The following is a 24,300-nucleotide window of genomic DNA, read 5'->3' as shown; positions in this document are numbered from 1 at the left end:
CGTGGCTTCAGTAGTTGTAGCACACGGGCTCAGTAGTTGTGGCTCGTGGGCTATAGAACGCAGGCTCAGTAGTTGTGGCGCACGGGTGTAGTTGCTCCGTGGCGTGTGGAATCTTCCCGGACCAGGGATCGAACCCGTGTCCCCTGCATTGGCAGGCAGATTCTTAACCACTGTGCCACGGGGGAGGCCCTTTTTGGTGTTTGTTTTGTTTTGAGTTTAGTTTTTTTTGTTGTTTTTAGTTCCCCGACCAAGGATTGAACCTGGGCCCTGGCAGCGCAAGTCCGAGTCCTAACCACTGGACCACCAGGGAATTCCCCAGATTTCTATTTTGAAACGATGACTCTGGTTGCTATAATGAAAATGAATTTGAGGGGGCAAGAATGATAAAAGGGAGGCCTTCCAGTATTGTTAGAGATAGTGAAACAGTGAAGTTGGAGAGAAAAGTTGGGTATCTTTGCTATTTAGAAAGTAAAATTGATATGGGTTGGTGGTGGGTTTTATGTAGACACAAAGCAAAGGTATCAAAGATGATGACTACATTCCTGACCTATATAACCAGATGAATTATGTATTTCCATTCACTGAAATATGAAATAATGAAAGAACCAGGGCTACGTGGTGACCCTGCGTTCAATACGTTGCATGTGAGGTACCTCGCAACATAGGTCTGGGCAGGAGAAACAACGATGGGTATAATTGGCCTAGAGATGGTAGGTGAATTCATGGATGTGGATAAAACTGCCAGGGAAAAAGGCATAAGTGAGGTGGCCAGAGGAGCCCAGGAGACTTAGAGTCCAGGAGAATTAAAAGGAACAGTAAGAGATGCAGGAGGAAAACGGGATGATCATGGAGTCAATGGCAGAGTTTTTCACAGAGTAGTCACAATGCTGGTTACCTAAGACATCAAGGAGAGCAATTTCAGGTAGTGGTGGGACCCGTACTGAAAAGCTTGAGGAGGTGAAGAAATAAAGACAAACTTAGATGTTTTTTTAAAAAGGTTAGGCTCTGAAGAGAGAAAGGATTGAGTAGAGACTGAGCAAGTGGAGTGAGAGACAGCCAACCACGTTTAAATGGATCATCCAGTTGAGAGGAAACAACAGAGAACTCACAGGAGATTCCTGAGAAGATGGGAGAAAATAGGATCCAAAATACACGTGGAGAGACTAGCTTATAGTTGGAGGAGGGCTACCTTTTGTAATTTGACAGGTGAGAGGGAGAGGAGTTATGTGGATGCAGACCAGTTATAGGTTTGGTGGTAGGAAGGTAAGGGAATTCACAGCCAAGCATATGTTTACTCATTAAGTAGACAAAAAGTTTGCAGTCCTGTGGGACACGCAAGGCCCCATTTGAGATATCCCGCCAGCAGGTGGAGTTCAGAAGAGAGGACTGGGCTGGAGATGGATAGGAGTTTGAGCATCCCATGCCGAGGGTGGGAAAAGCTCTCGGAATTAGGGGAAATCATCCGTGGTTCCTAGCAGTGGCCTTGAGGGTGCTATGTAGCTAAGTGCAGTGGGGAGGAAGGACGTTGGCAAGGTCATTTAGAACAATAGATTATTGCCCTTCAGTCTGATTTGTAATTCAGTACACAGGTGAGTGGGGCCTGAGTGACAAGGATGAGAACTGCGGTGCCCTTTGCCCACAGTGCTGGTCACATGTTTGCTGATTATGTTCCCAACATGTAGGAACCTCAACAAAGAGGGTGATGGCCGGGGGCAACAAGAGGACAGGCAGACTAAGACAGCCCACACCCCTGCCCCCACAAAAGAGCATGCAAACACACTGCTGGGCAGAGACAGGTATTAAGAATCAATTAAGTGGCCTTTCTGATAAGAATGGGGTGAGGACAAAAGGGCTCTCACGTTTAACTTTATCAGGGTTAGTTTCTGAGTCTCCCTGTGTGCTGTGTTGGTGGACAGGATTCTGGCATCATGCCTGACAGGCTTGACTTCCTCTTCAGGGGAAGAAGAGAGCCTCTGGTAACCCCAATTCAACCCCAGGACTGATCTTGATTTTTTGGTGCCACGGCGGAGAAGGTTTGGGAGCTTCGGGGTTTTTCAATACCCCAGTCCTCTTCCTTTTGCCCGCCCCCCCGCCCCCCGCGCGCCCAGCCCACCCCTCCATAGCATGAGAACAAAAAGGTGCTTTATTGCAATGTCTTTATTGTATTACTGGAGCAAGTTGGCCAGACTGTCCCCACTTGGGGAAGGTAAAAAACAAAAAGACCAAAAAGTATCTCCCCTCACCTTCCCCCCACCCTCCCCCACAACTGCACAGCAATGTCTGAACACACCTGGTGACAAGAACAATTTGCAAAAGTGGTCTAGGAACTACATTATGAATTGTCCCAACACAAGACATACAGTTGGCTTCCTTGTAAATCTGATATTTTTACGTAACTACATGAATTTTTTTGACTACACCAAAGACAACAGAAGAATAGGTTTTTCACGAGTAACAACAGGGCACCAAAGTCACATGCTGGAGTTTGTAAGGAAACAAGGTTGTCTGTCACAAGTGGCTGGAGTTAGAGCAAGGCTGAGCAGGTGACAGCAGAGGGCCCAGCCAGGCCCCCATCTGGACCCTCTGCTTTGAGGCCACTGAAGCCTCAAACAGATCTACTAAGGAGTCTTAACTGGCAAGAGACCAACTTGAAAAACCAGTAATTGCCCAGATGCAATTCTTGGCCCAAGAGGACCCATGAGGCTGGTTCCTTGCTGCAAGAGGAGACCGGTGGAAGACACCACATTGGCTCTCAGAGCTTCTGCAAAGCACTTGAGGGTCCAAAATGAGCGGGGATTCCATCGAGGCCTGGAGACAGGGTAGGGGCGGTAATCAGAAGTCCTCAACCTTGACCAAATCAGTGGTAAGGACACCACTAGCCTATACAGGCCTGAGGCATGGCCAAGGCTTAGTTAGCATCTATGGCCAGATGGAGACAGAGCATTGTTCTGTGATGAAAGCTCGACCTGGAAAAGATAGGCCTCTGACCAGTGTCCAGCCAGCCCCAAGCTGCTTCCGTGTTGGTGGCCAGCTTCTCTAGCCAGGAAAACAATGAGCCCCTCTGGTCTTGGTCTGTCTCTTTACCCTCTGCCTCACTGAGGCTGCAGTTAAGATGCCGAGAGAGAATCCCAGGGCCCAGATCATGGGATAACACACAGAGCTAGGTTCTGAGGAAGGAGGCCAAGACCTGCTGCCAAGACCATGGAGTAAAAGAGCTGCATACTACCCCTCTAAGTGGTTAGCAGACTGGTCCCTATGCCATTTCCACTGGTCAAGATCAAGCAAATCACATGGCAACTCCTCAGAAAAGATACTTTCCAACTTCTCAAATGATCCCTAGGTCTTAGTTCCCACAAAGCAACAAATTCAGTAATGAAAAACAGGAAAGAAAAAAGTGAAGGAATGTATGACTTAAAAATGAGTAGCCCTTCTCCACAAGCCAGCCCAAGTGTAGATGGTAGATAGCGCTTGCGCTCTCCCTGCACACCCTTAACGCTGCCTGATAAGGAGCAACACATGGTTCATCCTCATTCTCCTTTTCGTTTATTTTAAGAGATATCCAGGACACACTAAATTTTAGTACCAGAAAGAAGGGATTCCTTGCACCCAATCTTGAGCATCTAGCTGCTTAAGCAGGTTCAGCAATCTGGCAATATGGGGAAGGGATTTCAGCTGGCTATCAACTAGTTAAGGGCTTAGGTCAGAACAGTGACACTGGAGGGGGTTTCATTTGTCTGCCTCACCCAATCCTGAAACTGCAACATAACCAAGGAAAAGCCAAAGATATGCCCCTTTTCTTTCTATCTTCACTGTCAGTAACTCTGGAGGTTCTCCCCCAAATTTTTAATCTATTTCTATGTCATGGTCCATTCTAGATCCTGTCACCAAGATAAGTGCTCAGGGAAAGCAAAATTTGTTTCTTTCATCCCCAAAACTAGAGTTTCCCTAGGTGTAAACCTTATTTATTCACCAAGACTCAGATATTGACTTCTGTAGCTCAGCCAGGATGCCTGACTGCACAGCTTTGGGCTCAAACAGCTGACTCATTCGAGCCTATTATGGCTCTAGGATTGGCTCAGAGGCAGCTGGACTCTATTTGTCAAACGAGTGTTGACTGAGGAGGGTGGCGCATAATGGAGGTAGGAGTAGAGGCTGCCTCCAGCTCCATTTGCCCAGCTTCACTCAGCTGGAAGGCTTAAATCACATGAAGCAGAAGATTCCTGGCCTAAAATCAGGGCCACTGGAGCATGGGGACAGTCTGTGCACATCATCTTAATGGCAGGATCACAAAAAAGGCAAAGAAAAAAGCTTCCAGATGGCTTCGGCTAACAGTCTAAACTCCAAGCCATCCCTTCCTCTCCTTGCAGAAGTTTCAGAAACCACTGTATGGAAGCACATGGGTAATGTGGTATGACCCTCGCCCTGGAAACCAGAGCCCTTGAGCCTGTGATTTACTGAAGTCCCTGACCGCAGTCTGGCTCCCTTCCAGCTACAGCCTTAGCCACCTATGGTTCCCCTGGGCCCTACCCAGCAAACGACAGGAGATGACGGGAAATTAAACCATGTTGACTATTTCTGCTGGGCATTTAAACTTGGGGAAGCACATATAAGAATGTTGTTCTACATCATTATTTGGTATATCAAGCCATCTAAACGCACTGGATTGCACCTTTTCTTTACTCATACACACAAGTTACAAAGGTTTCAAACAACAGATCATTCTTTAGGCTAAGGAAACACCACACAAGTACCAACTTCATTTTATGATTCAAAGCTCACCAGCCCACGAAAAGAACACTATTCCTCACCTCAGAGAAACAAGGGCAGGGCAAAAGGAGTTACACTGACCAATTTTAGTGTTTGCTAAAACTAACAAAGTCTCTAGTTTTACTTTCAAGTTTTGGTACAGAAGTGTGCATTCAGATACTAGTGCCGCCTTCTTCCATCAGACCTTAGTCTGGCAACAATCGTTTTGCTGGGATCAATTTGGTTTCTAAACATAATGCTTCTTTAAAGGGAGGAGCTACTGAGATGCTGACGCCTAAACGATGTTGGTTAAGTACCTTCGGCTGAAAGTTTTTTACCCATGGATTAAGATTCTTTAAATGAAATCCCAAGCCTCCCCATTTTCCTTTGGTTGTCTTTTTCACCAAATGCCATTCTAGCACCGAACCAAAACCACCGCCTTGTTGGGAGGAAGAAAGAAGGGCCATGCCCCACCACACTCTCAGAGCAACATGGCCTCTTAGAAGAGGACATGGACTCCTCAGAGGCTTCCAGATATAACCCTCACCCCCATCAGGCCTAATGTGTTCTGTTGAGGGTGCCTGGCTAAATAAAAACCCCAATGAAACAGACTTTCCAAAAAACAGCATCTGCTCCCAGCTTCCTATGTCAGTGCAGCGGTGAGTCACAGAGAACCCCAGGCCCTGTATGCCCCCATTCTGGCCGGCTGCTGCTCGGCCTCTCCACTTCACATTCACAGAATCACTTCTTGTGCAAAACAAGCAGTCTACGTAGAAAGAATGCCCTCATAGTCTAATAAAAACTGTATAAAAATCGCTAGAGAGCCACCGCTCTTCCCACTCCCTCTTTATCTGCAGAGCGAGGGCATCTGTGCGTGGACAGGGTAGGCAAGCCTGACGTTGAGGGAGTCATTGTGCTGGACGAGGGATGTCTGCTGGTAGTGGAGCACCAGCTCCTTCAGTGAGCTGTACAGGTTGTAGGGCTCTGCAAAGCCATAGCCCCGAGCAGTGCTGTAGATCACGCAGTGCTTCACTTCCCCATCAGCACTGCAACGATACAACACACAAACACCACAGGGAATTAAGGCGGATAGCAACAGATAAAGGGACCCTAAATGAACAGAAGTCTGAGAGCAGTTGTTCTGCAAAGGAGAAGTAGAAGCTTATTGTCAATCAAAGCTTGTACGATATCACACCCATGTGTTGCCCCCCCACCCCGACAGACTTGTCACAGAGATACCCTTCATTTCCCAAGACCTGGTAGCTAAAATGGATGGCTGCATTTAATCACTCAGCTCTGGACCCCCATTAGGCAAGAATGCACTGCAGGGGGCAAAACAAACCAAAAAAAAAAAAATTAAGTGTGCAAATCAGTGGGTTTTAGAATATTCATAAGGTTGTGCAACAATCACCACTATCTCACTCCCTAAAAAGAAACCATGTATCCATTAGTAGTCACTCTGTATTCCTCCCTCCCCCTAAACCCAGGCAACCACTAACCTACTGTCACTACGGATTTGCCTATTCTGGACATTTCATATAAATGGAATCATACAGTATCACTCAATCTTTTTGGTCTGGCTACGTTCACTTAATACACCATTGTCAAAGTTCTGTGTGGTAGCATGTATTGATACTTCATTTCTCCTCATGGCTGAGTAATATTCTATTGTATGGATATGCCACAATTTGGTTGTCCATTCATCAATTGATGGGACACCTGGATTGTTAACACTTTTTGGCTATAGTGAATAGTCATGTACAAGTTTTTGTATGGACATGGGTTTTCAGTTCTCTTGGATATATACCTATGAGGGGAACTGTTGAGTCATAAGTTAAACTTCTTGGGAATTCCCCAGAGGTCCAGTGGTTAGGACTCAGTGCTTTCACCACCATGGCCCTGGGTTCAATCCCTGGTTGGCGAACTAAGATCCCACAAGCTGCGTGGCATGGCACCCCCCAACCCTGCCAAAAAGAAAGTTAAACTTGAGAAACTGCCGAACTGTTTTCTGAAGTGGTTGCACCATTTTAAATTCCTGCCAGCAGTGTATGAGGGTTCTAATTTCTCCACATCCCTGTCAACACTTGTTATTGTCCATCTCTTTGATTACCATCATCCTTGTAGTATCTCATGGTGGTTTTGATTTACAGTTCCCTAATGACTAATGACATTGAGCATCTTTTCATATGCTTATTGACCATTTATATATCTTCTTTAAAGAAGTGTCTACTTGAATCCTTTGCCCATTTTTAATTGAGGCACTTGTCTTTTTATTGTTAAGAGTTCTTTATATATTAGACACTAGTTGCTTAGATATATGATTTGCAAATATTTCCTTCCATTCTGTGGGTTGTCTTTTTTACTTTCTTGATAGTGTCCTTTGATGCACAAAGTCTTTAATTACGGTGAAGTCCAATTTATCTTTTTCTTTTGTCGTCTGTGTTTTTGATGTGTAAGAGACCACTGCCTAATCCAGAGTCACAAAGATTTATACCTAATCTTTTCTCCTAAGTGTTTTATCTTTTAGCTCTTACATTTAGTTCTATGATACATTTTGGGTTTTTTTAAAAATATTTATTTATTTATTTTTGGCTGGTCGGGTCTTAGTTGCAGCACACGGGATCTTTTTGTTGCAGTGCATGGGCTTCTCTCTAATTGCAGCACGCAGACTCTAGCTGTGGTGCCCGGGCTTAGTTGCCCTGTTGCATGTGGAATCTTAGTTCCCCGACCAGGGATCGAACCCACGTCCCCTGCATTGGAAGGTGGATTCTTAACCACTGGACCACCAGGGAAGTCCCTAAGATACACTTTGAGTTAATTTTTGTATATGGTGTGAGGTAGGGGTCCAACCTCATTCTTCTGCATGTGGCTCACCAGTTGTCCCAGCACCATGTGTTGAAATGACTATTTTTTCCCCTTTGAATGGTCTTGAGACCCTTGTTGAAAACCAACTGACCATAATTGTAAGGGTTTACTTCCTGGCTCTCATTTCTATTCATTGATCTACATGTTTAATCTTATGTTAGTACCTCACAATTTTGATTACTACAGCTTTGTTGTAAGTTGTCAAATTGGGAGGTGTACTTCAACTCTTTTCTATTCTTTCAGGTTATTTTAGCTGTTCTGGATCCCTTGCATTTTCGTATGAATTTTAAGATCGTCCTGACATTTCTGGAAAAAGCCAGCTGGTACTGTCTATGGGGATTACACTGAACACATAGATCAATTTGGGAAGCACTGCCATCCATGAACACGGATGTTTTTCCACTTATTTAGGTTTTCTTTAAGTTCTTTCAATGATGTTTCATAGTTTTCACTGTATAGCTTTTGCATTTTTTTAAGCCTAGGCATTTTTTATGCCATTATAAATAGAATGTCTTCATTTCATTTTCAGATTATTCACTGCTAGTATATAGAAACACAACTGATTTTTGGTATCCTAATCTTTTAACCTGCAACCTTGCTGAACTCATTTACTAGCTCTAATAGTTTACTTCTTCTTTTCCAATCTGGATACCTTTTATTTCTTTTCCTTGCCTAAATGCCCTAGCCAGAACCTTCTGTACAATGATTAGAAGTGGTGAGAGCAGACATCCTTGTCTTCTTCCTGATCTTAAGCATTCAGTCTTTTACCACTAAGTATGATATTAGCTGTGGGTTTTTCATTATCAGGCTGAGGAAGTGCCCTCCTGTTCCTAGTTTATTCAGTGTTTTTTAACATGTAAGAGGGTCAAATGCTTTTTCTGAGTCTACTGAAATAATCAGTAGATTATTGTCAGTTGATTTTTGTCCTTAATTCTATTAATATGGTTTATTACATTGAGTTTTTAATGTTGAACCTCTTGGCATTCCTAAGATGAATTCTACTTAGTCATGGTTTATAATCCTTTTTATATGCTGCTGGAGTTGCTTTGCTAGTGTTTTGTTAAAGAATTTTATGTCTATATTCATAAGGAATATGCCTTCATAAAATGAATTAGGAAGTGTTCTCTCCTATTTTTTGGAAGAGTTTGTGAAGGACTTGTGTTAATTCCTTTTACAATATTTGGTAGAATTCACCAGTGAAGCCAATTTCTTTACTTGTTATAGTTCTATTCAGAATTTCTACTTCCTCTTAAGTCAGTTTTGGTAGTTTGTGTGCTTCCAGGAATTTGTCCATTTCATCTAGGTTGTTTAATTTGTTAGCATATAATTATTCATAGTATTCCATTATTATTTTTTTTTATTTCTGTAAGGACTACAAGTAGCATCCCCTCTTTCATCCTGATTTTAGTAATTTGTGTCTTCTCTCTCTCCCGTGTGTGTATGTGTGTGTGTGCGAGACTTTAACTATTTGTTCATCCCAATTTCTGGTTTCACTGATTTCCTCAATTGTTTCCTTTTTAAAAAAAATTATTTATTTTAGTCTATGTTGGGTCTTTGTTGCTGTGCGCAGGCTTTCTCTAGTTGCGGTGAGCGGGGGCTACTCTTCGTTGTGGTGCGTCATCTTCTCATTGCGGTGGCTTCTCTTGTTGCGGAGCATGGGTTCTAGGTGTGCGGGCTTCAGCAGTTGTGGGTCATGGGCTCTAGAGTGCAGCCTCAGTAGCTGTGGCACACGGGCTTAGTTGCTCTGCAGCACGTGGGATCTTCCCAGACCAGGGCTTGAACCCATGTCCCCTGCATTGGCAGGCGGATTCTTAACCACTGTGCCACCAGCGAAGCCCTCCTCAATTGTTTTCTATTCTCTATTTTATATAATTCAGTTCTAATCTTTATTATTCCCTTCCTTTTGCTTGCTTGGGTTTAGTTTGTTCTTCTTTTTTTAGTTTCTTAAGGTGAAAGAAGGGTAGGTTATTGATTTGAGAGCTTTTTTAATATAAATGCTTACAGTTATAAATTTCCCTCTTAGCACTGCTTTAGCTGCATTCCATAAGTTTTGAATTTTGTGTTTCTCTTTTTTTTTTTTTTTTTTTTTCGGTATGTGGGCCTCTCACTGTTGTGGCCTCTCCCGTTGTGGAGCACAGGTTCCAGACGCGCAGGCTCAACAGCCATGGCTCACGGGCCCAGCCGCTCCGCGGCATGTGGGATCTTCCCGGACCGGGGCATGAACCCGTGTCCTCTGCATCGGCAGGCGGACTCTCAACCACTGCGCCACCAGGGAAGCCCCTGTGTTTCTCTTTTTAACTCGAAGTATTTTCTAATTTCCCTTGTTTTCCTTTTTTGATCTACTGATTATTTAGGAGTGTGTTATTTATTGTCCACATTTGTGAATTTCCCAAATTTCCTTATTTTTACTTTCTCATTTCTTTCCATTGTGGTATAGACAACATATTTTGTATGATTTCAACCCTATTTATTGAGACTTGTGGCCTAACCTAGAGTCTAGCCTGTATAATGTTTCATGTGCACTTGAGAAGAATGTGTATTCTGCTGTTGTTAGATGGAGTGTTCTAGAGATGGCTGTTAGGTCTAGTTGTTTTATAGTGTTGTTCAAGTCTTCTGTTTCCTTGTTGATCTAATTGTTCTATCCCTAATCAAATTTCTTACCCCAAATGGCAATAACAATAAGGATCACAAGTGCTCACTACCTAACTCCTTAACCTAGTGAAACACATATATTGTTGGCTCTAGCCTGAGAAGGCTGTAGAGTTAAGCAATTTCTTCTTAGGCTTCTTTATAATGTCATTTACAGAAATTAAAATGGAAAAACAAGTGAGTTTTATGCCTTGACTTCCTACTACATGATCATTTTAATTTTGCTATGAGTCTCCTTAAAAACTGAACTTATTCACATCCCTAACTTCAGCAAATGTCCTGAGTAAACTGAGAAATCACTGTAAGCAGGCTTTCTGTAGCTGGAGTGGCTAACAAACAAGTGGAAGTCTGTGATGCCAGACTCTTTTGCTTCCAATCTCTCCAAAAGTGAACCCCAATATGATATATTACTGCAGTTGGTTTTCATAGGCAACAGAAATCCACACTGCTGTGGACTTGGGTCTGATTAAGTCTGTGGCTAAAGGAAGGAGAAGGAGAAAAAGAATACAGCTCCCCAAGATACTCAAGCTGCTCCTTGGTCTCCCAGGAATTAGCTGAGCTGCTGAGGAGCATTTTCCACCAGCCAAGTCTTTAACCCACAGGCTGCCACCCAACGACCTAGATAAGAGTGAGGGACTACTAATGTGCTGGGCTTATTGTCTTCCTTCTTTTTATTGTTCTTAAAAGATCTCAGATCCTGCAAGAGCCATCTTCTCCTGCCATTTCCACTCAAATAAACTTGAGTATCTGAGCCCAGGTCAGAGAGAAATGAAATGTTTCAAGTAGCTCTATCTTTGGATAATACTAATCCAATTCCTGCCTTACTTTTTGCCCATAGATATCCCACTTTTCAATATCCTTTCAAAGTCCAGTTCAAATGCCACCTCTTCCACAAAATCTCCCAACCCTCTTTCTCCATCAGAATTAGTTCTTCATGCACACAGCCTACTAGTGATACCTATGTCACAGTGATTTTGTTTATCTTGGATATTTAACTGTGAAATGAAGAAAGTGTGGTGCAAAAGAAAAATGCGGGCTTTGAAACCAGGTAAAGTTGGATTCAAACTATGACTGCATGACAGAGACAGACCACTAAGGACAAGATGATCATGTAAAGCACTAAGCATTCCGTTAATATGAGTGTCTTTTGTCTATCGTCACCACTTTGTCCTCTTTGAGGGCAAAATCATTTTGTCATCTTTGCCTTCTGGCATGTCCATCAGCAGCATCATTATCATAATAATATTAGTAGATAACATTTATTTACTATGTTCCAGCACTGATCAAAGTATATTAAATCATATATATTAACTCGAGTAATACTTTAAAAACCCTTAAGTAGATATTATTATTATCCTTATTTTACAAATAAGGAAACTAGGCAAAGAAAGTTTAAGTAACTTACCCTAGGTCACATATCTAGTAAGTGGCAGAGTCAGGATCTGAATCCTGTATATCTGGCCCCAAACCTTGCTCTCATGACCATCATACTGTACCTCCACTCTAGGTATGGTCTTTGTCAATGAAAACAGTTGCCTTTTTAAGGAATATATATACAACACTTTGGCAAAATCTCACTGAGGCATGATTAATTGTCCCCAGAACTTCACTTTCCATTAAAAGGAAAATAGGCTTTTCCAAACAAAGTCATAAGATCATCTTACAGAACACATCCAACATTTTCTATCACAACCTCAACAGAATACTATTTAAGTACAAATTTTAGATAGTTTTTCTTCTGAAGTAAAAACAGTTGTTTAATCAAGCCTTCCTTAGTATGACAATGAAGGCCAAGTTAGGCAAGCAGGAGACTACTAAAGAATTAAGTGATCTTTTCAATTGAAAATCTCAAGTTACTTTTCACAGATACCTAAAGTCCAATAGCAACAATGCAGGGCCTAGTCTGCTTACCATTTAAATTAAAATCCCCGAAATAATTTCAGATGGTATTTCTCTTAAAGCAACTAACTGTTTTCTTTGTACTAATATTAATGGTCTAAGCCATGGTTCCTCATTTTATTGTACTTCAACTAATTTGATCTGAACTTTAGGAGGGGTTGATTTTCTATTAATCAATGAGGAAGTTTTCAAAAGGTTATACCCCCAGAGAAGACTTACACCACAGAGCAAGCATAACATCCTTTCTTGCTACTCTCACGAATTAAGAATGCACCATCAGGTTTCCCATAAAGCAAGTCCTCTGCTTGTACTCGATTGATATCCTCAACAAACCAGGTTTTCTCATCATAATGGGGCAGGTTTTCATCTTCCTCATTGATAAAATAGGTCCTAAAAATTAAATGTTAAAATATTATTCTAACGATCAGTTTACTTATATCTAAAAGCAAATTCACGAATAACACTCTCTTCTAAATCTTAAACCACAAAATGACAAAGTGGAATTGCAATTAGTTGGATTTTTTTTAACAGCTTTATTATTTGCTATTATGCAGAAAGCACAGAATTCACATGTTTCATCCAATAACCTGACACATGAATGTCTGAATGAGCAATGCTTAAGCATCCAGGTTTCATATGGTTCATCAGGTCTTTGAACTCAAGTGCCTATAGGGTATTCTTGAGGCAATTCAATTTAAAGAGGTGCAAAGTTCTTGATTCAAATGTCCTCAAGTAACAAAGAGAACCAGCACTCAGTATGTATTAAGAAGTCCCATGTCTTATCCTGGAAACAAAGCCCTCTGACAGAAAGGTACAGAGAGAACTTACTCAGCAGCATCCTCATTCTTGATTCCCAGCCAGGCATTTAGGCGCTTCTGTCTTACTCCTTTGTGATTGAGCCACCTGCCAGAGGGAAGACACCAGTGTCAGTGTCTATGCAAACTCTGCCTGGACAAACTTCCAGGGTCCAGGAACTTATTTTCCCCAGTCCCACTAAGAATGGCCAGAGATTTCCCTAAACTTGTTTCTCCATTACTTTTCCTTTAACTTTTTGCAAAAAGGCAGAAACACAGAAAGCTACTCGAAATTAGGCACTTCTCTCACTTTTCACTTTCCTTTTCTAGAAGGTTATATAACCACAAGCACACATATACTTGCACTCAAACACAATGGGACACTTGTTTCTGAAATCATTAGTTAGGTGAGCATGGTGTCACATTTGCAATCTCCACTAAACCAGAGTATGCAATCCCTCACTGGCCTACTACTAACTTGAGTTAAATTCTAAAACAGAATTTCAAGGTCTATTTTTGCACCTAAGCAAGCCACAAGAAATTCCGGGTGGCAATCTGAGTAATTAATACAAATCTACTTCATCACCAGGTAAATCACAGTATTTCAAAATATACCAACATTTTAGATGTAAAATGAAATAAACCATTTCATCTCGTTCCGCTGAGATGGACGATGGCCTGAAACTTCAGTGGAGTATAAAAACTCTTTCATTCATCACCATCCTCCAACCAGGCCCCTGATCATTCAGGTGTCATCATAAACATCTCAGGGAAGACTACCCTAAATTGTCCCAACTAAGGCAGTCCACCAGTCACTCTACACTTTTCTTTATTTTATCATCTTCATAGTACTTGCCTGCAATTCATTTTTTTAATGGGTTTTTTTTGGCCACGCTGCGCGGCTTGTGGGATCTTAGTCCCCAACCAGGGATTGAACCCGGGCCACAGTAGTGAAAGCACTGAGTCCTAACCACTGGACCACCAGGAAACTCCCTGAAATTCATTATTTTCACTTGGTTATGTTTGTCTCCCCAGCTAAAATGTAAGCTGCTTTAAAGAAAGGGATCTGTCCTGCTCATGGCTATTCCAAATGCTGAAAACAGTGCCAGCATATGGTAGATATTCAATAAATAGTCAGTAAATATCTGTAGGTGGGCCACTTTTAACAAAGTCTTCAGGGTCAACTCCAAGGTCATCTTGTATCTCCCTCTGACCCCAAGTACACTAGATAACTTGGCATCGCACCTAATTTTAAAGTTATTTTAAGACAGATTACACAGCCTTTCTCAATGAGACATGTTCTTCAGTTAACCTGGATTTCATTTTGTATGCTTAGTGAAACTGGAAAACAACTAACATATGATCTTGATAGAATTTATTTAGTAACAAACCCCATCCTACACTATCACTTCTCTTAGCAAAATATCCAGATACCCTCCTCTAAGCACTCTTAACATCCAAAGTTTTCTATCCTTGAAGAACTGATCTTTCCTTTATTAAATAAAGAGACAAGCACACTGGGTAAAAGGCTTAAAATGAACAAACTACACCACATTTTCTCTTGAGTCCCCATTTTCTTGTAAACCACCAACCTCTGTAAACTGAGCTTCCCTTTCTGCCACAAGTTAAGACACCCAGGAAAATCCAGGCGAAAAAGAAGAATATTTTGGTTCACGCTCCATCTATGATGGTCTCTGCCTTCTGACACAGGCAACTTTTCTAATCTCCCAAAAGTCCATTTCAAATACTACTATATAGTTCTGACTCCTTAAACATCTAATAACAATGCCAGGAACTGACTAGCTTCTAAAAATGATTTTTAAAAAGCTCAAGTAAATTTAGCATGTTAATTCATATTTAACTTACTGTTATTGAGTAATGCCACATATAAAACAGTACATTCTAGGGGGAAAACCTGAACAAAGCATCAAAGACCTGACATCCAATTCTCATTCTGTCACTAACTGTGAGGTTTTTTTCTTTGTTTATTCTAAAAAAGATATGAAGTTGAAGTTACAACATAAATTCAGTTCACATAGGATGAACTTATTTTCTTTATGTTCAATTTTATCTCCAACATAAAATCCCTCATCAAACTATCATTTTGTTTACTGTGTACTATGACATTTCATACTATGACATTTCGCCTAATTTGTATCAGTTAGGGCCTTGGCTAGAAGCAGAAGGCACAGTCAAACTGGTAGTTGAGGAGAGTTTACTATTTACAAAGGTCTTGAGATGTTTTAGAGAAACTCCCTGGGGCTAGCAGTAGTGGGAAGACATAACCTCTCCTAGAACTGAAGAATCAGTTGGAGACAGCAGTGACTTGAACCCAGAGAGTATCGTATGGAGAGTGCCACCTTTGGTAGAGAATGAGGACACAGCCAACTCACTGTGATCACACAGAGAGGAAGCCAGAAAATAAATATTCTTACTTCACTCTCCTCCTGCCCTCTCATCTCCTGCCAGTGCCTCCAAATGGCCAAAACTAATTAGAAGCCAGAGGGCAAATAGATCCGTTTTCTTAGGCACAGAGCAGGGTAGAGAAAGATGAAGAGTAGAAACTGAGAGGGCAAATGGAAAATTCCAGCACACCCTTTGAAATGGATTAGCGGTGTTTTTTTTGAAATGGATTAACTTTAAGTGGACTTTTTTTTCCAGTACCTATTATCCTCAGATAAAGAGATGGCTTCCTGTACTCAAGGAGTGTTTACCCAGCATAAGAGAATGGGACTTTTAATGGCTTATTTAGGATACATTTTAATGTAAGATTAAACTAACTTTTGTAGTCACAATGTGTACCTTTACCGAACAATTACTGACACAGTAATAATATCCTTCAGAATTCCTCATACACACAGCTGCCCCATCTTGCCTCTCCAATTTTACTTTCAGGAAGTTGACTTTTTGGAGCTATGTGTAAGATGACATTTATTCAAATTAAGTTCTATGATATTCAATTTGGATCACAGTTTCAGTCTCCTGAGATCTTTCTGGAGCCTGATATTTTATCATCTATCTGATCAGGTACTTATCCCAGCTTTTTAAAATATGATCAAATAAAATATGATCAGCTGCTAATGATGATCCAATCACTGATAATAATGTTACTTTGGGCGTAGCTGTGGATGGACTGACACACACTACACAGAGCCTACTTTAGGGTGGCAATAAGTCATAGTTTATTAGTCAGGAAGACTAAGTTGTGTTATGGCAAATTATTCTTTATTTTGCATTCAGGTTTATGAATACCAAGAAAAGTAAATGGTAATCATGAAAACTAGCTCCTGATGAAAAAGAATTGCAAATGAACTCCTTTTTTTGAAAAGGAATTTTAAAGGCTTTTAGGGAATTCCCTGGCGGTCCTGTGGTTAGGACTTGCGCTCTCACTGCCGTGGGGCCTGACTGGAGAACTAAGATCCCGCAAGCCACATGGCATGGCCAAAAACTAAAAATAAAGTAAAAATAAATAAAGGATTTTATATTTAAGAAATATTTTATTCTATATTTAAGAAATGAAATTCTGCATTTAGGCATTCAAGAATATTCTAGAAACAGTACATTGGAATCTCAGCAGAAAATCTCAAAAAATCCTTATGGGCTATACAGTGGGAAGTCAGGGAAATGTCCACACGCAAAAGGGACCTGATAAACTAATGACAGTCTCTCATTGGGTGCTGCAGAATTCCAACCTATTCCAACTTCAACACAGGACCAAAGAGAGATCATATTCAGTATCACACAGCAATACAACCAGTCTCTTTCAGGACTGACTGTACAATTTCAGCATTAGAGCAGATCAAGCCTACCAATCCTAGTATTGTCTTTGTTAGAAACATCAAAGCATGGACTATGGGACAGTGGAAGCAACACTTCCAAAAGAGGCAATGGTTTTGTGTGTCTCCCTAAATATCCTAGCAGGATACAAGCAGGTCATGGCTTATCATTCATGATAAATTCTAAATATAGAGCTAAATTCTCTTATATTTAGCTTACATAACTTGTTAAAGGAACTTTCAAGGTCTAGTTTGCCACCCTTAGTCATGCACCTAGGAATGGTAGGTTTCTTCATATCTCATCACTTTCCAGGGCAAAGAAGTGCTTCCATTCATTCCTTTGGTCCATGGCACAGCCTTCTTGGGCCTTTCTTCAGCTTCATTATATGACCCAAACCATATAAGCATTCCAAGAGCAGACACATCCTGCTTTTACACAAGGGCACCTCCCTGCCTTGCTTCCAAAGCTCTTCTGTATGCTATGTGTACTTCGTTGACTTTTTTTGGCCACAGTAGCAAAATGAAAGATCTCTAGAGAGGAGTGCTACTAAAAATTACTCAGTATAGTGTAGTTATAATTGTTTGCTCCCAAAACAATCACCTTAAATTTTCCTCTACTGAAACTCAACAGCCAATGTTCCAACCTCTAAGCTTGTATTTTATCCCCTCCCTCTTTCTGACACAAAGAAACCCTCAGAGGTCTTTACTCTGTCTCCTCCTGCCAAGAGTTTGAACTGAGTGTGTTACATGCATGAAAGTCACCCATAAACATATTACATAACAGTCTATTATTACCTAGAACTAAACCTAATATATTTTCCTTTCTCATGGATTTTCTCCTTCTATGAAGCAGTCATCTGGCCTAAAACTCTTAATCCACACATCTTGTTCTGATAATATATCTTTCAATCTATATTTAGATAATATCCCTATATCTAGCTAAATCACAGTTTTCCATCACTCCTCAGGTGTGCCATTTTTCATACCTGCTATCAACAGTAATATTTCTATTACTTAAATATAGAATCTTATTTCTTAAATATAAAAACCCTTTAACGGACTATTCTGTATACTTCTTTGTAGGCCCCCACTATTAGTGCCCTTGCCTTTGAGGGGTAATTTCTGTTTCTGTGGTTCTTCTATGTAGCCGAAGATTCTGGGTTTTGTGTTTTAGGCACACATTAAGGAATCTGTACCTTTAAAACTCAACCATTTTGCTCATTTGTATGGATTACAGTCTTACCTTCTGACTGGCCCCACACGCTTGACTTCAGGTAGACTCTGATTCCGCGACTACTAACAGGACTGCTTTCCTAAATTCTTACAATCTCACTGGCCAGTTCTCAATGACAAATCTCTTCTTCTACCTCTAAGGTCTCTAGCACAGTAGGAATCAGGTGGTGGTGGATCCCTCCCACATAGTCCCAGAATACTCACACAAGGTGCTGATCTCGGATCTTGCGCAGCTGGATCAGGTCAGGTTTGATACTGTTCATTTTTTTATCTATTTCCCGGTTGTCCAAAGCTTGTTTCTTCAAATCCTGCTCTAGACGCATTTTGCTATCATGAATCTCACCCAGACGTGATTTTAATTTGTCATAGTTCATCATAATTCTGTGAAAATATTTGACATATTAAGGCTAAAACACGAACCAAGCAGGAGCTTTCCACAGTATGAACACAGCCCTAACACCTGAAGTGTGGTGGACATCTGCTGTTTTTGCCTGGCACATATCCATTCCTACTCTTCTGGGAACAGCACCCTCATGTTCCCTGCCCCCATCTCAGATTCACAGGTGAACATCCATACCACCCAGCCTGGCCAATAAGAGTGTTCCATTCCTGGTGGCGCAGTGATTAAGAATCCGCCTGCCAATGCAGAGGACATGGGTTTGAGCCCTGGTCCAGGAAGATCCCACATGCCCTGGAGCAACTAAGCCTGTGTGCCACAACTATGGAATCCTGCATGCCACAACTACTGAAGCCTGCACGCCCTAGAGCCTGTGCTCAACAAGAGAAGCCACGGCAATGAGAAGCCCACACACCACAATGAAGAGTAGACCCTGCTCACCCAAACTAGAGAAAGCCCATGCGCAGTAACGAAGACCCAACGCAGCCAAAAATAAATGAATTAATTAATTAAAAAAGAAAAAAAAGAGTGTTCCATTCCATCCTATCCCTGCCTCAGGCCACAATGACTTGTTCAGAAATGGGAATAATACCCAAACTGACCCAATGAGAGTCAAATCTAGGACTCTTACTAGAAATATTGTAAACAGAGATTCTCTCTTTCCACTGGGACTAAGTTGTGAACATGTGATTCTAGGACTCCCAGCAGCTAATATTGCTACCTCGTAGGGAAAGCCTGCCTGAGGATGAAGCCAACACAGAGAAAAACTGAGCCAAAAGACACAGCATGAGGGGAATCCTGATGATCTTGTTTGGGCCCTGGATCCAGCCATGACTGAACAAGTAAAGCTGGGGTACTATGTGAATTAATTGTGGTAATACATGTAAAAGGACTAAACTGTGCCTGGGACATCTTGGTAAGCACTCAGTAGATGACGGCCCTAAGCTTTTCCAGCACACAAAGTTTTGCTGTGCTCTGAATCCTAAGGCAACAACTGTCCACATTACTCATTTGTCACTCAATAATATGTAGTTTTATATTACTATTAAAACATCATCATGATACTTTAACTCCCTTTGCAACTAAACTACAAGTTCTTTTCTATTTCTTCATTATTAGTAATAACTGTCACTTACTGATACCATATGTCAAGATACACACACACACACACACACACACACACACACCCCTACCTTTCTCTACCATAAATGTGTGTGTGTGTATCACTTAGTCCTCATAGCATTTCAACAAGGTTTTATCCACAATTTTATGGAGGAAGAAACAGGCTCAGAGAGTTAAGTAACTCACTCAAGGTCACACAGCTAGTAAATGGTTAATATAGCGTTTAAGCCCACAGTTTTATTCATTAAGCTATACTGCCTCACAGCACTTAATACTATTCTTAGGCACACAGAAGTTCACTAACACTTTGGTGCTAATATGAGAAATAATTTTGCTTTTCCCTTGCATGTGATTCATTTTTCTTTATGATCCACTTTTTCACTCCTCAGCCCCATGTTATTTGGCTCATTTTCTAATACTCCACTAAATTTGCTTTGATAAAGGTTCCCAATACTCTTTTAGTTGCCAGATCCAATACTCATGCTTCTCACTCTCTGTGTAATCTCATCCTTAGCAGTCACCTACAACACTTTGGCCTCCCAAATGCCTTCTGTACTGTGAGTTCCAAATCCAGATAACCAGCTGCCTGCCTCTCAGACAACTCCATTTGGGTTTTCACAGGAACTTCAAAACTCATTGGTTCCAACCCTGAACTCCCCTGATGTACTTCCCGTTTTGGTGAATTACACATCCCTTAGTCACTAATATCAGAAATCTAGGAATTATCTTTGGCTTCTCCCACACCTGCCAGATCTGGTCAGGCACCAAGTCCTCAGCATTTCTACTAACTACCCCTCCTTTCGTGCCATTGCTCTGGTTCAAGCCTTCACCGTCTTTTAACCTGATGACCACAAAGACGCAATCAGTCACCTGCAACATGCAGGCTGGTCTTCCTGCCAATGGTCTTGCTCTGCCTTCAACTAATTGTCAGACTGCTGCCGTTGGTTTTCAGTTCAACAAATATTCCATGGGCACCACTATGTACTCTCAGGCACCATAAAACCTGCTGGAGCTATCAGGGAAAATAAGCCACCACCCTTACTCTCAACAAGCTCAAAATTCAGTGAGTGTGACTTTCAGTAAATGTTACACTAGGGATCAGGATAGATGCTGTAGGGGTGGGGATAAAAAGCCCCTAAACCAGTCTAGGGAGTCAGGGAAAATTTTCCAGTAAGTTGTATCTAAACCGAGTCCTAAAGGATGAGCCGGGGTCAACAATTTTGGAGGACGGAGAAAGAACACAGAAGAGACAAGATTCAGCTTGGTGCCATTAGTGGGAACAGCAAGTAATTCCATATGGCAGGACTGTCAAGTTTGAGGGCGTAAAAGCAGACATGTCAGAGATTATTGGAGAAGAAAAGATGTCTCGGGTCACTGATGCACTTGGAGGTATCAGGTAGATTTACCGTTCAATTTCCTTTTCATTCCCCTCTTTCCGAAATCGCTCAATATATTCTTTGCTATGTTGTTCTTGTGTATGACACTGCTCTTCAAATATTTTAATTGTTTCATTAAAAGCTTCAATTGCAGTCCTCTTCATCTGTATTTCCTGTAAAAAAAGAAAACACACACACTTCATTATCTTTGTATTTTTTGTAACCTTAGGCTTAAAACAATTCTTGTTACGATTCCATATAATATCAAATTAAGGGGACCAAAACAAACCCTTCTACCCGTATTACTTGTATATAAAATACATCATTCAAACCCTAAAATAAAAGAAAAATAACTATTACCTGAAATATAGCTGAGAAACACAGAAAGCCCTCTGAGTTGCTAAGAGAGATTAACCCTGAACATCTTGAAGACAAGGATAAAGTTCTGCCTTTGTAACTAATGTAGTGCTGACCCCCAAAAGGTGCTGAACGAGTGAAGAGACAGAGCAGAGGAGTTCATGCACCAACATGCAAAGCCTTATTTCCAGAAGAGCCCTATAGAGTCTACTTATACTTACTTTCATTTCTAAAGCATGGCGTTTCCTAAACAGATTCATTAGTAGATTAATCTAATTAGAAGCAGAAAATGCAAAGGGGAAGAATAGCTGCTAAAACGAGATGCAGAATAATATGAAAAACTAAAAACTCCACAAAACAGAAGCCCAGGAGGCTAAGCCGTTCACATTGTTCACCACATAGGGTAAGTGGTCCTCCGCATTCCAATGAGCTCTGAATATATTTGTACACTTTAGCTTCTGAATCATGATTCTCCTAAAATCTTCAAAGAGGGTTAAATTTTGTTCAATTTACTTTAGAAAATCAAGAAATATGTGTAAAGATCTAGAAAGATTGCAATCCTGAATGTTTACAATTTTAAAAGTTTTGGTGCTTATGGGATAATTCAACTATTTAGCAATGATTAATTTCAACAAATGATTATTGAGAATCCACTGTTTAGAAAGTACCACCTGGTGTTAAAGAGATTCATAAAACATGGGGCCTGCCCTCCAGGATTCAGAATATACAGGCAAAATAGATTCCTGAACTTTTATAAGGTTTTGTTTCATGTCACGATAGAGGCAATAAAGTGGGGCAATAAAGTTACTTACTGCTTTACAGAGACTTCATGGACGAGGCAACATCTGAGCTAGGTCTTAACTGAGAAGAAAATTCAGCATTGCACATAGAAGGCATGGCATGACATATACATGAAATAATAGTGGATGTTAGGGATCAGCAATTGCTCGGTAGGGCTGGAACATAAGGGGATTAGCAGATATGGGACACTAGAACCTTGTGATGTTTCATACAGCTGAGGTTATATCATACATTATCTCAAATAGTATTGTAAACTTATTGTAATGCCCGTATCTAAATATCTAGCTATAAATTCTACAACTCTCAAATTCTACAACTCTCAAATTATAGTCGTGGCTCCCTTGCAAGGTTAGAAATTACCTATTAAAATTCTGGCCCTGTATCTTCAAAGGAAACACCAAAAACTTGACTTTACTGACACTGTTGTGTGTGTTGGTAGATAGGGCAGCAAAGGAAAAAGTATTTGGTGCTGCTGCCAAAGCAGCAGCTCCCCCTCAAACAACGCCATTATACCTACCACCGAAACTGTAACCCTACCTTTATTTATACCTGCTCTCCTTCTCTTCTCTTTTACCTACATGTGCTCTGGGTCTCACCTCCTTTTCCTTTCTCAGGCACTTCATCTCATCACATCAACTAGCCCCTCTTACAGCATTCACTCCACCAGTTTAAGGTTCCTTCTCATCGGCATACACACAAGTTCAAGTAACACCACTTTGAAAAAAAAAAGTTCCTTAACCTTAATTTCTCTTCCAGTCACAGTTAAGCTTCTTAAAAAAGTTGTTTATATGGGTTCTCTCTCTTTCCTCATCTCTCATTCATACTGCAACTCGCCCTATTCTGGCTTCTGTACTCACCATTCCACAGAGACTGCTCTTTCCAAGGTCACCAATGATCTCATTGCTGAATTCCTGTCTCTAATCCCAAACCATTGCTAAATCCTATCACTTTGCCTCCTAATTATATGTAATCCGGATGCCAAATATCCCCACATACAGCCTATTCTCACCCTGTGCCGACTCTGATTCAGGATACACCATCTCTTCCCATTCACTGGGAAGAATTCGATTACATTAAAGCAATCTAGATTGTATCTAAGATTTCACAGAAAAAAACAGGGAAGGTCTATAACACTTAGAAACACTAAGACACAAACAGAGGTCAATTCTTTAATCTCCCTTTAACACTCATTGTCCCAGCACATCTCCTAAACTGCTAATCACTGGATCCCTTTGGATCCCGCCCTCTCTTCCTCTACCTCCCAAAGCATTAAGCCTCCAAGGCTCTTCTCCGCTCAGCCCCATCTCAGGTGTTGCTGTCAATTCTCACACGGAGGAATTAGCCCTCTTCTAGCTTTGACCTCGTGGCTTTTTTGGTTGCTTCCATCCACCCCCATTCCCAGCTCCCCAACCAGGGATTCCAATTCCAGAACCCAGTCTCTTAGCTGCCCAGAACTCATATTCTGCTGTTAAAGCCCCCATATTACTGGGCATGTGTGCAGCACGTGGAGCTTTCTCTGCTTTCTCCAGTCATGACAAGAAAGCAGAAATGCAGCTCTACACAAACCAAAGCCATATGCAATAGAGGCCATTTTTTCTTGCCTCCATTCACAGGAGGGTTAGCCCGCCCCAAGATTCCAGTCCATACCATGAGTCTGACTTCACACCCTTGACAAGGGTGGAGTGCTTTGGTTCATTATCTTGCATAAATTCATTCAACAAATAATTGAACACTAACTATACGCCAGGCATTATTTGAAGCATTTGGGATATGTAAGTAAACAAACTTAAAGATTTCTGCCCTCCTGGAACTTATAGTTTAGGGGGTTATACAGACAATAAATAATAGAACAAGTAAATAAATTACATAGTTTTTTAGAAGGTAAGAAGTATTACGGAAAAAGAAAAGTAGAGTGGGAAAGGAGAAGTGAAATGTGAGCTGGAATTTCAAATAAAGTTGTCAAGTGAGCCTCGCTGAGATGACAACATTTGAGCAAAGCCTTGAAGGTGGTGAGGTGGTTGGCCAGGTGCCTATCTCGGGGGAAAGTGTTTCAGGCAAGGAAATGGCTGGTGCAAAGACTCAAAGATAGGCAGCAGGTCTAGTATATTCGCGGAGTCACAAGGAGGCTAGTGTGGCTGGAGTATAGTGGGGAAGAGAGTTATAAGAAATGAGGTCAGAGAGAAAGAGGGACACAGATCATACTGGCATTGTAGAGAGAACTCTGGCTTTCACTCTATGTAAAACGTGGAACCAGAGGTGGGTCTCAAACAAAGGAGTGCTATGAT

General features: G+C 41.2%; 1 protein-coding gene across 1 annotated transcript in view; it reads right to left on the bottom strand.

The window, feature by feature from the left end:
- Nucleotides 1-2,142: 2,142 nt before the first annotated feature.
- The window catches only part of PIK3R3 (phosphoinositide-3-kinase regulatory subunit 3), an 85,690-nt gene continuing 63,532 nt past the window's right edge, over nucleotides 2,143-24,300 (bottom strand). The window contains exons 6-10 of the mRNA XM_027108655.1: nucleotides 20,888-21,030; nucleotides 18,167-18,343; nucleotides 12,988-13,062; nucleotides 12,379-12,549; nucleotides 2,143-5,792 (exon numbers count right to left, since the gene is read on the bottom strand). Coding sequence (XP_026964456.1) covers nucleotides 5,594-5,792; nucleotides 12,379-12,549; nucleotides 12,988-13,062; nucleotides 18,167-18,343; nucleotides 20,888-21,030 — 765 coding nt within the window. The 3' untranslated portion in view covers nucleotides 2,143-5,593. The remainder of the gene's footprint in view (nucleotides 5,793-12,378; nucleotides 12,550-12,987; nucleotides 13,063-18,166; nucleotides 18,344-20,887; nucleotides 21,031-24,300) is intronic.

This window comes from Aethalodelphis obliquidens, unplaced genomic scaffold, assembly GCF_003676395.1.
Source record: "Aethalodelphis obliquidens isolate GAN/ISIS:26980383/991018 unplaced genomic scaffold, ASM367639v1 scaffold9, whole genome shotgun sequence".
NCBI lineage: Eukaryota > Metazoa > Chordata > Mammalia > Artiodactyla > Delphinidae > Aethalodelphis > Aethalodelphis obliquidens.
Note: the sequence above shows the minus strand (reverse complement) of the source record. Positions and strands in the feature narration are given on the sequence as shown.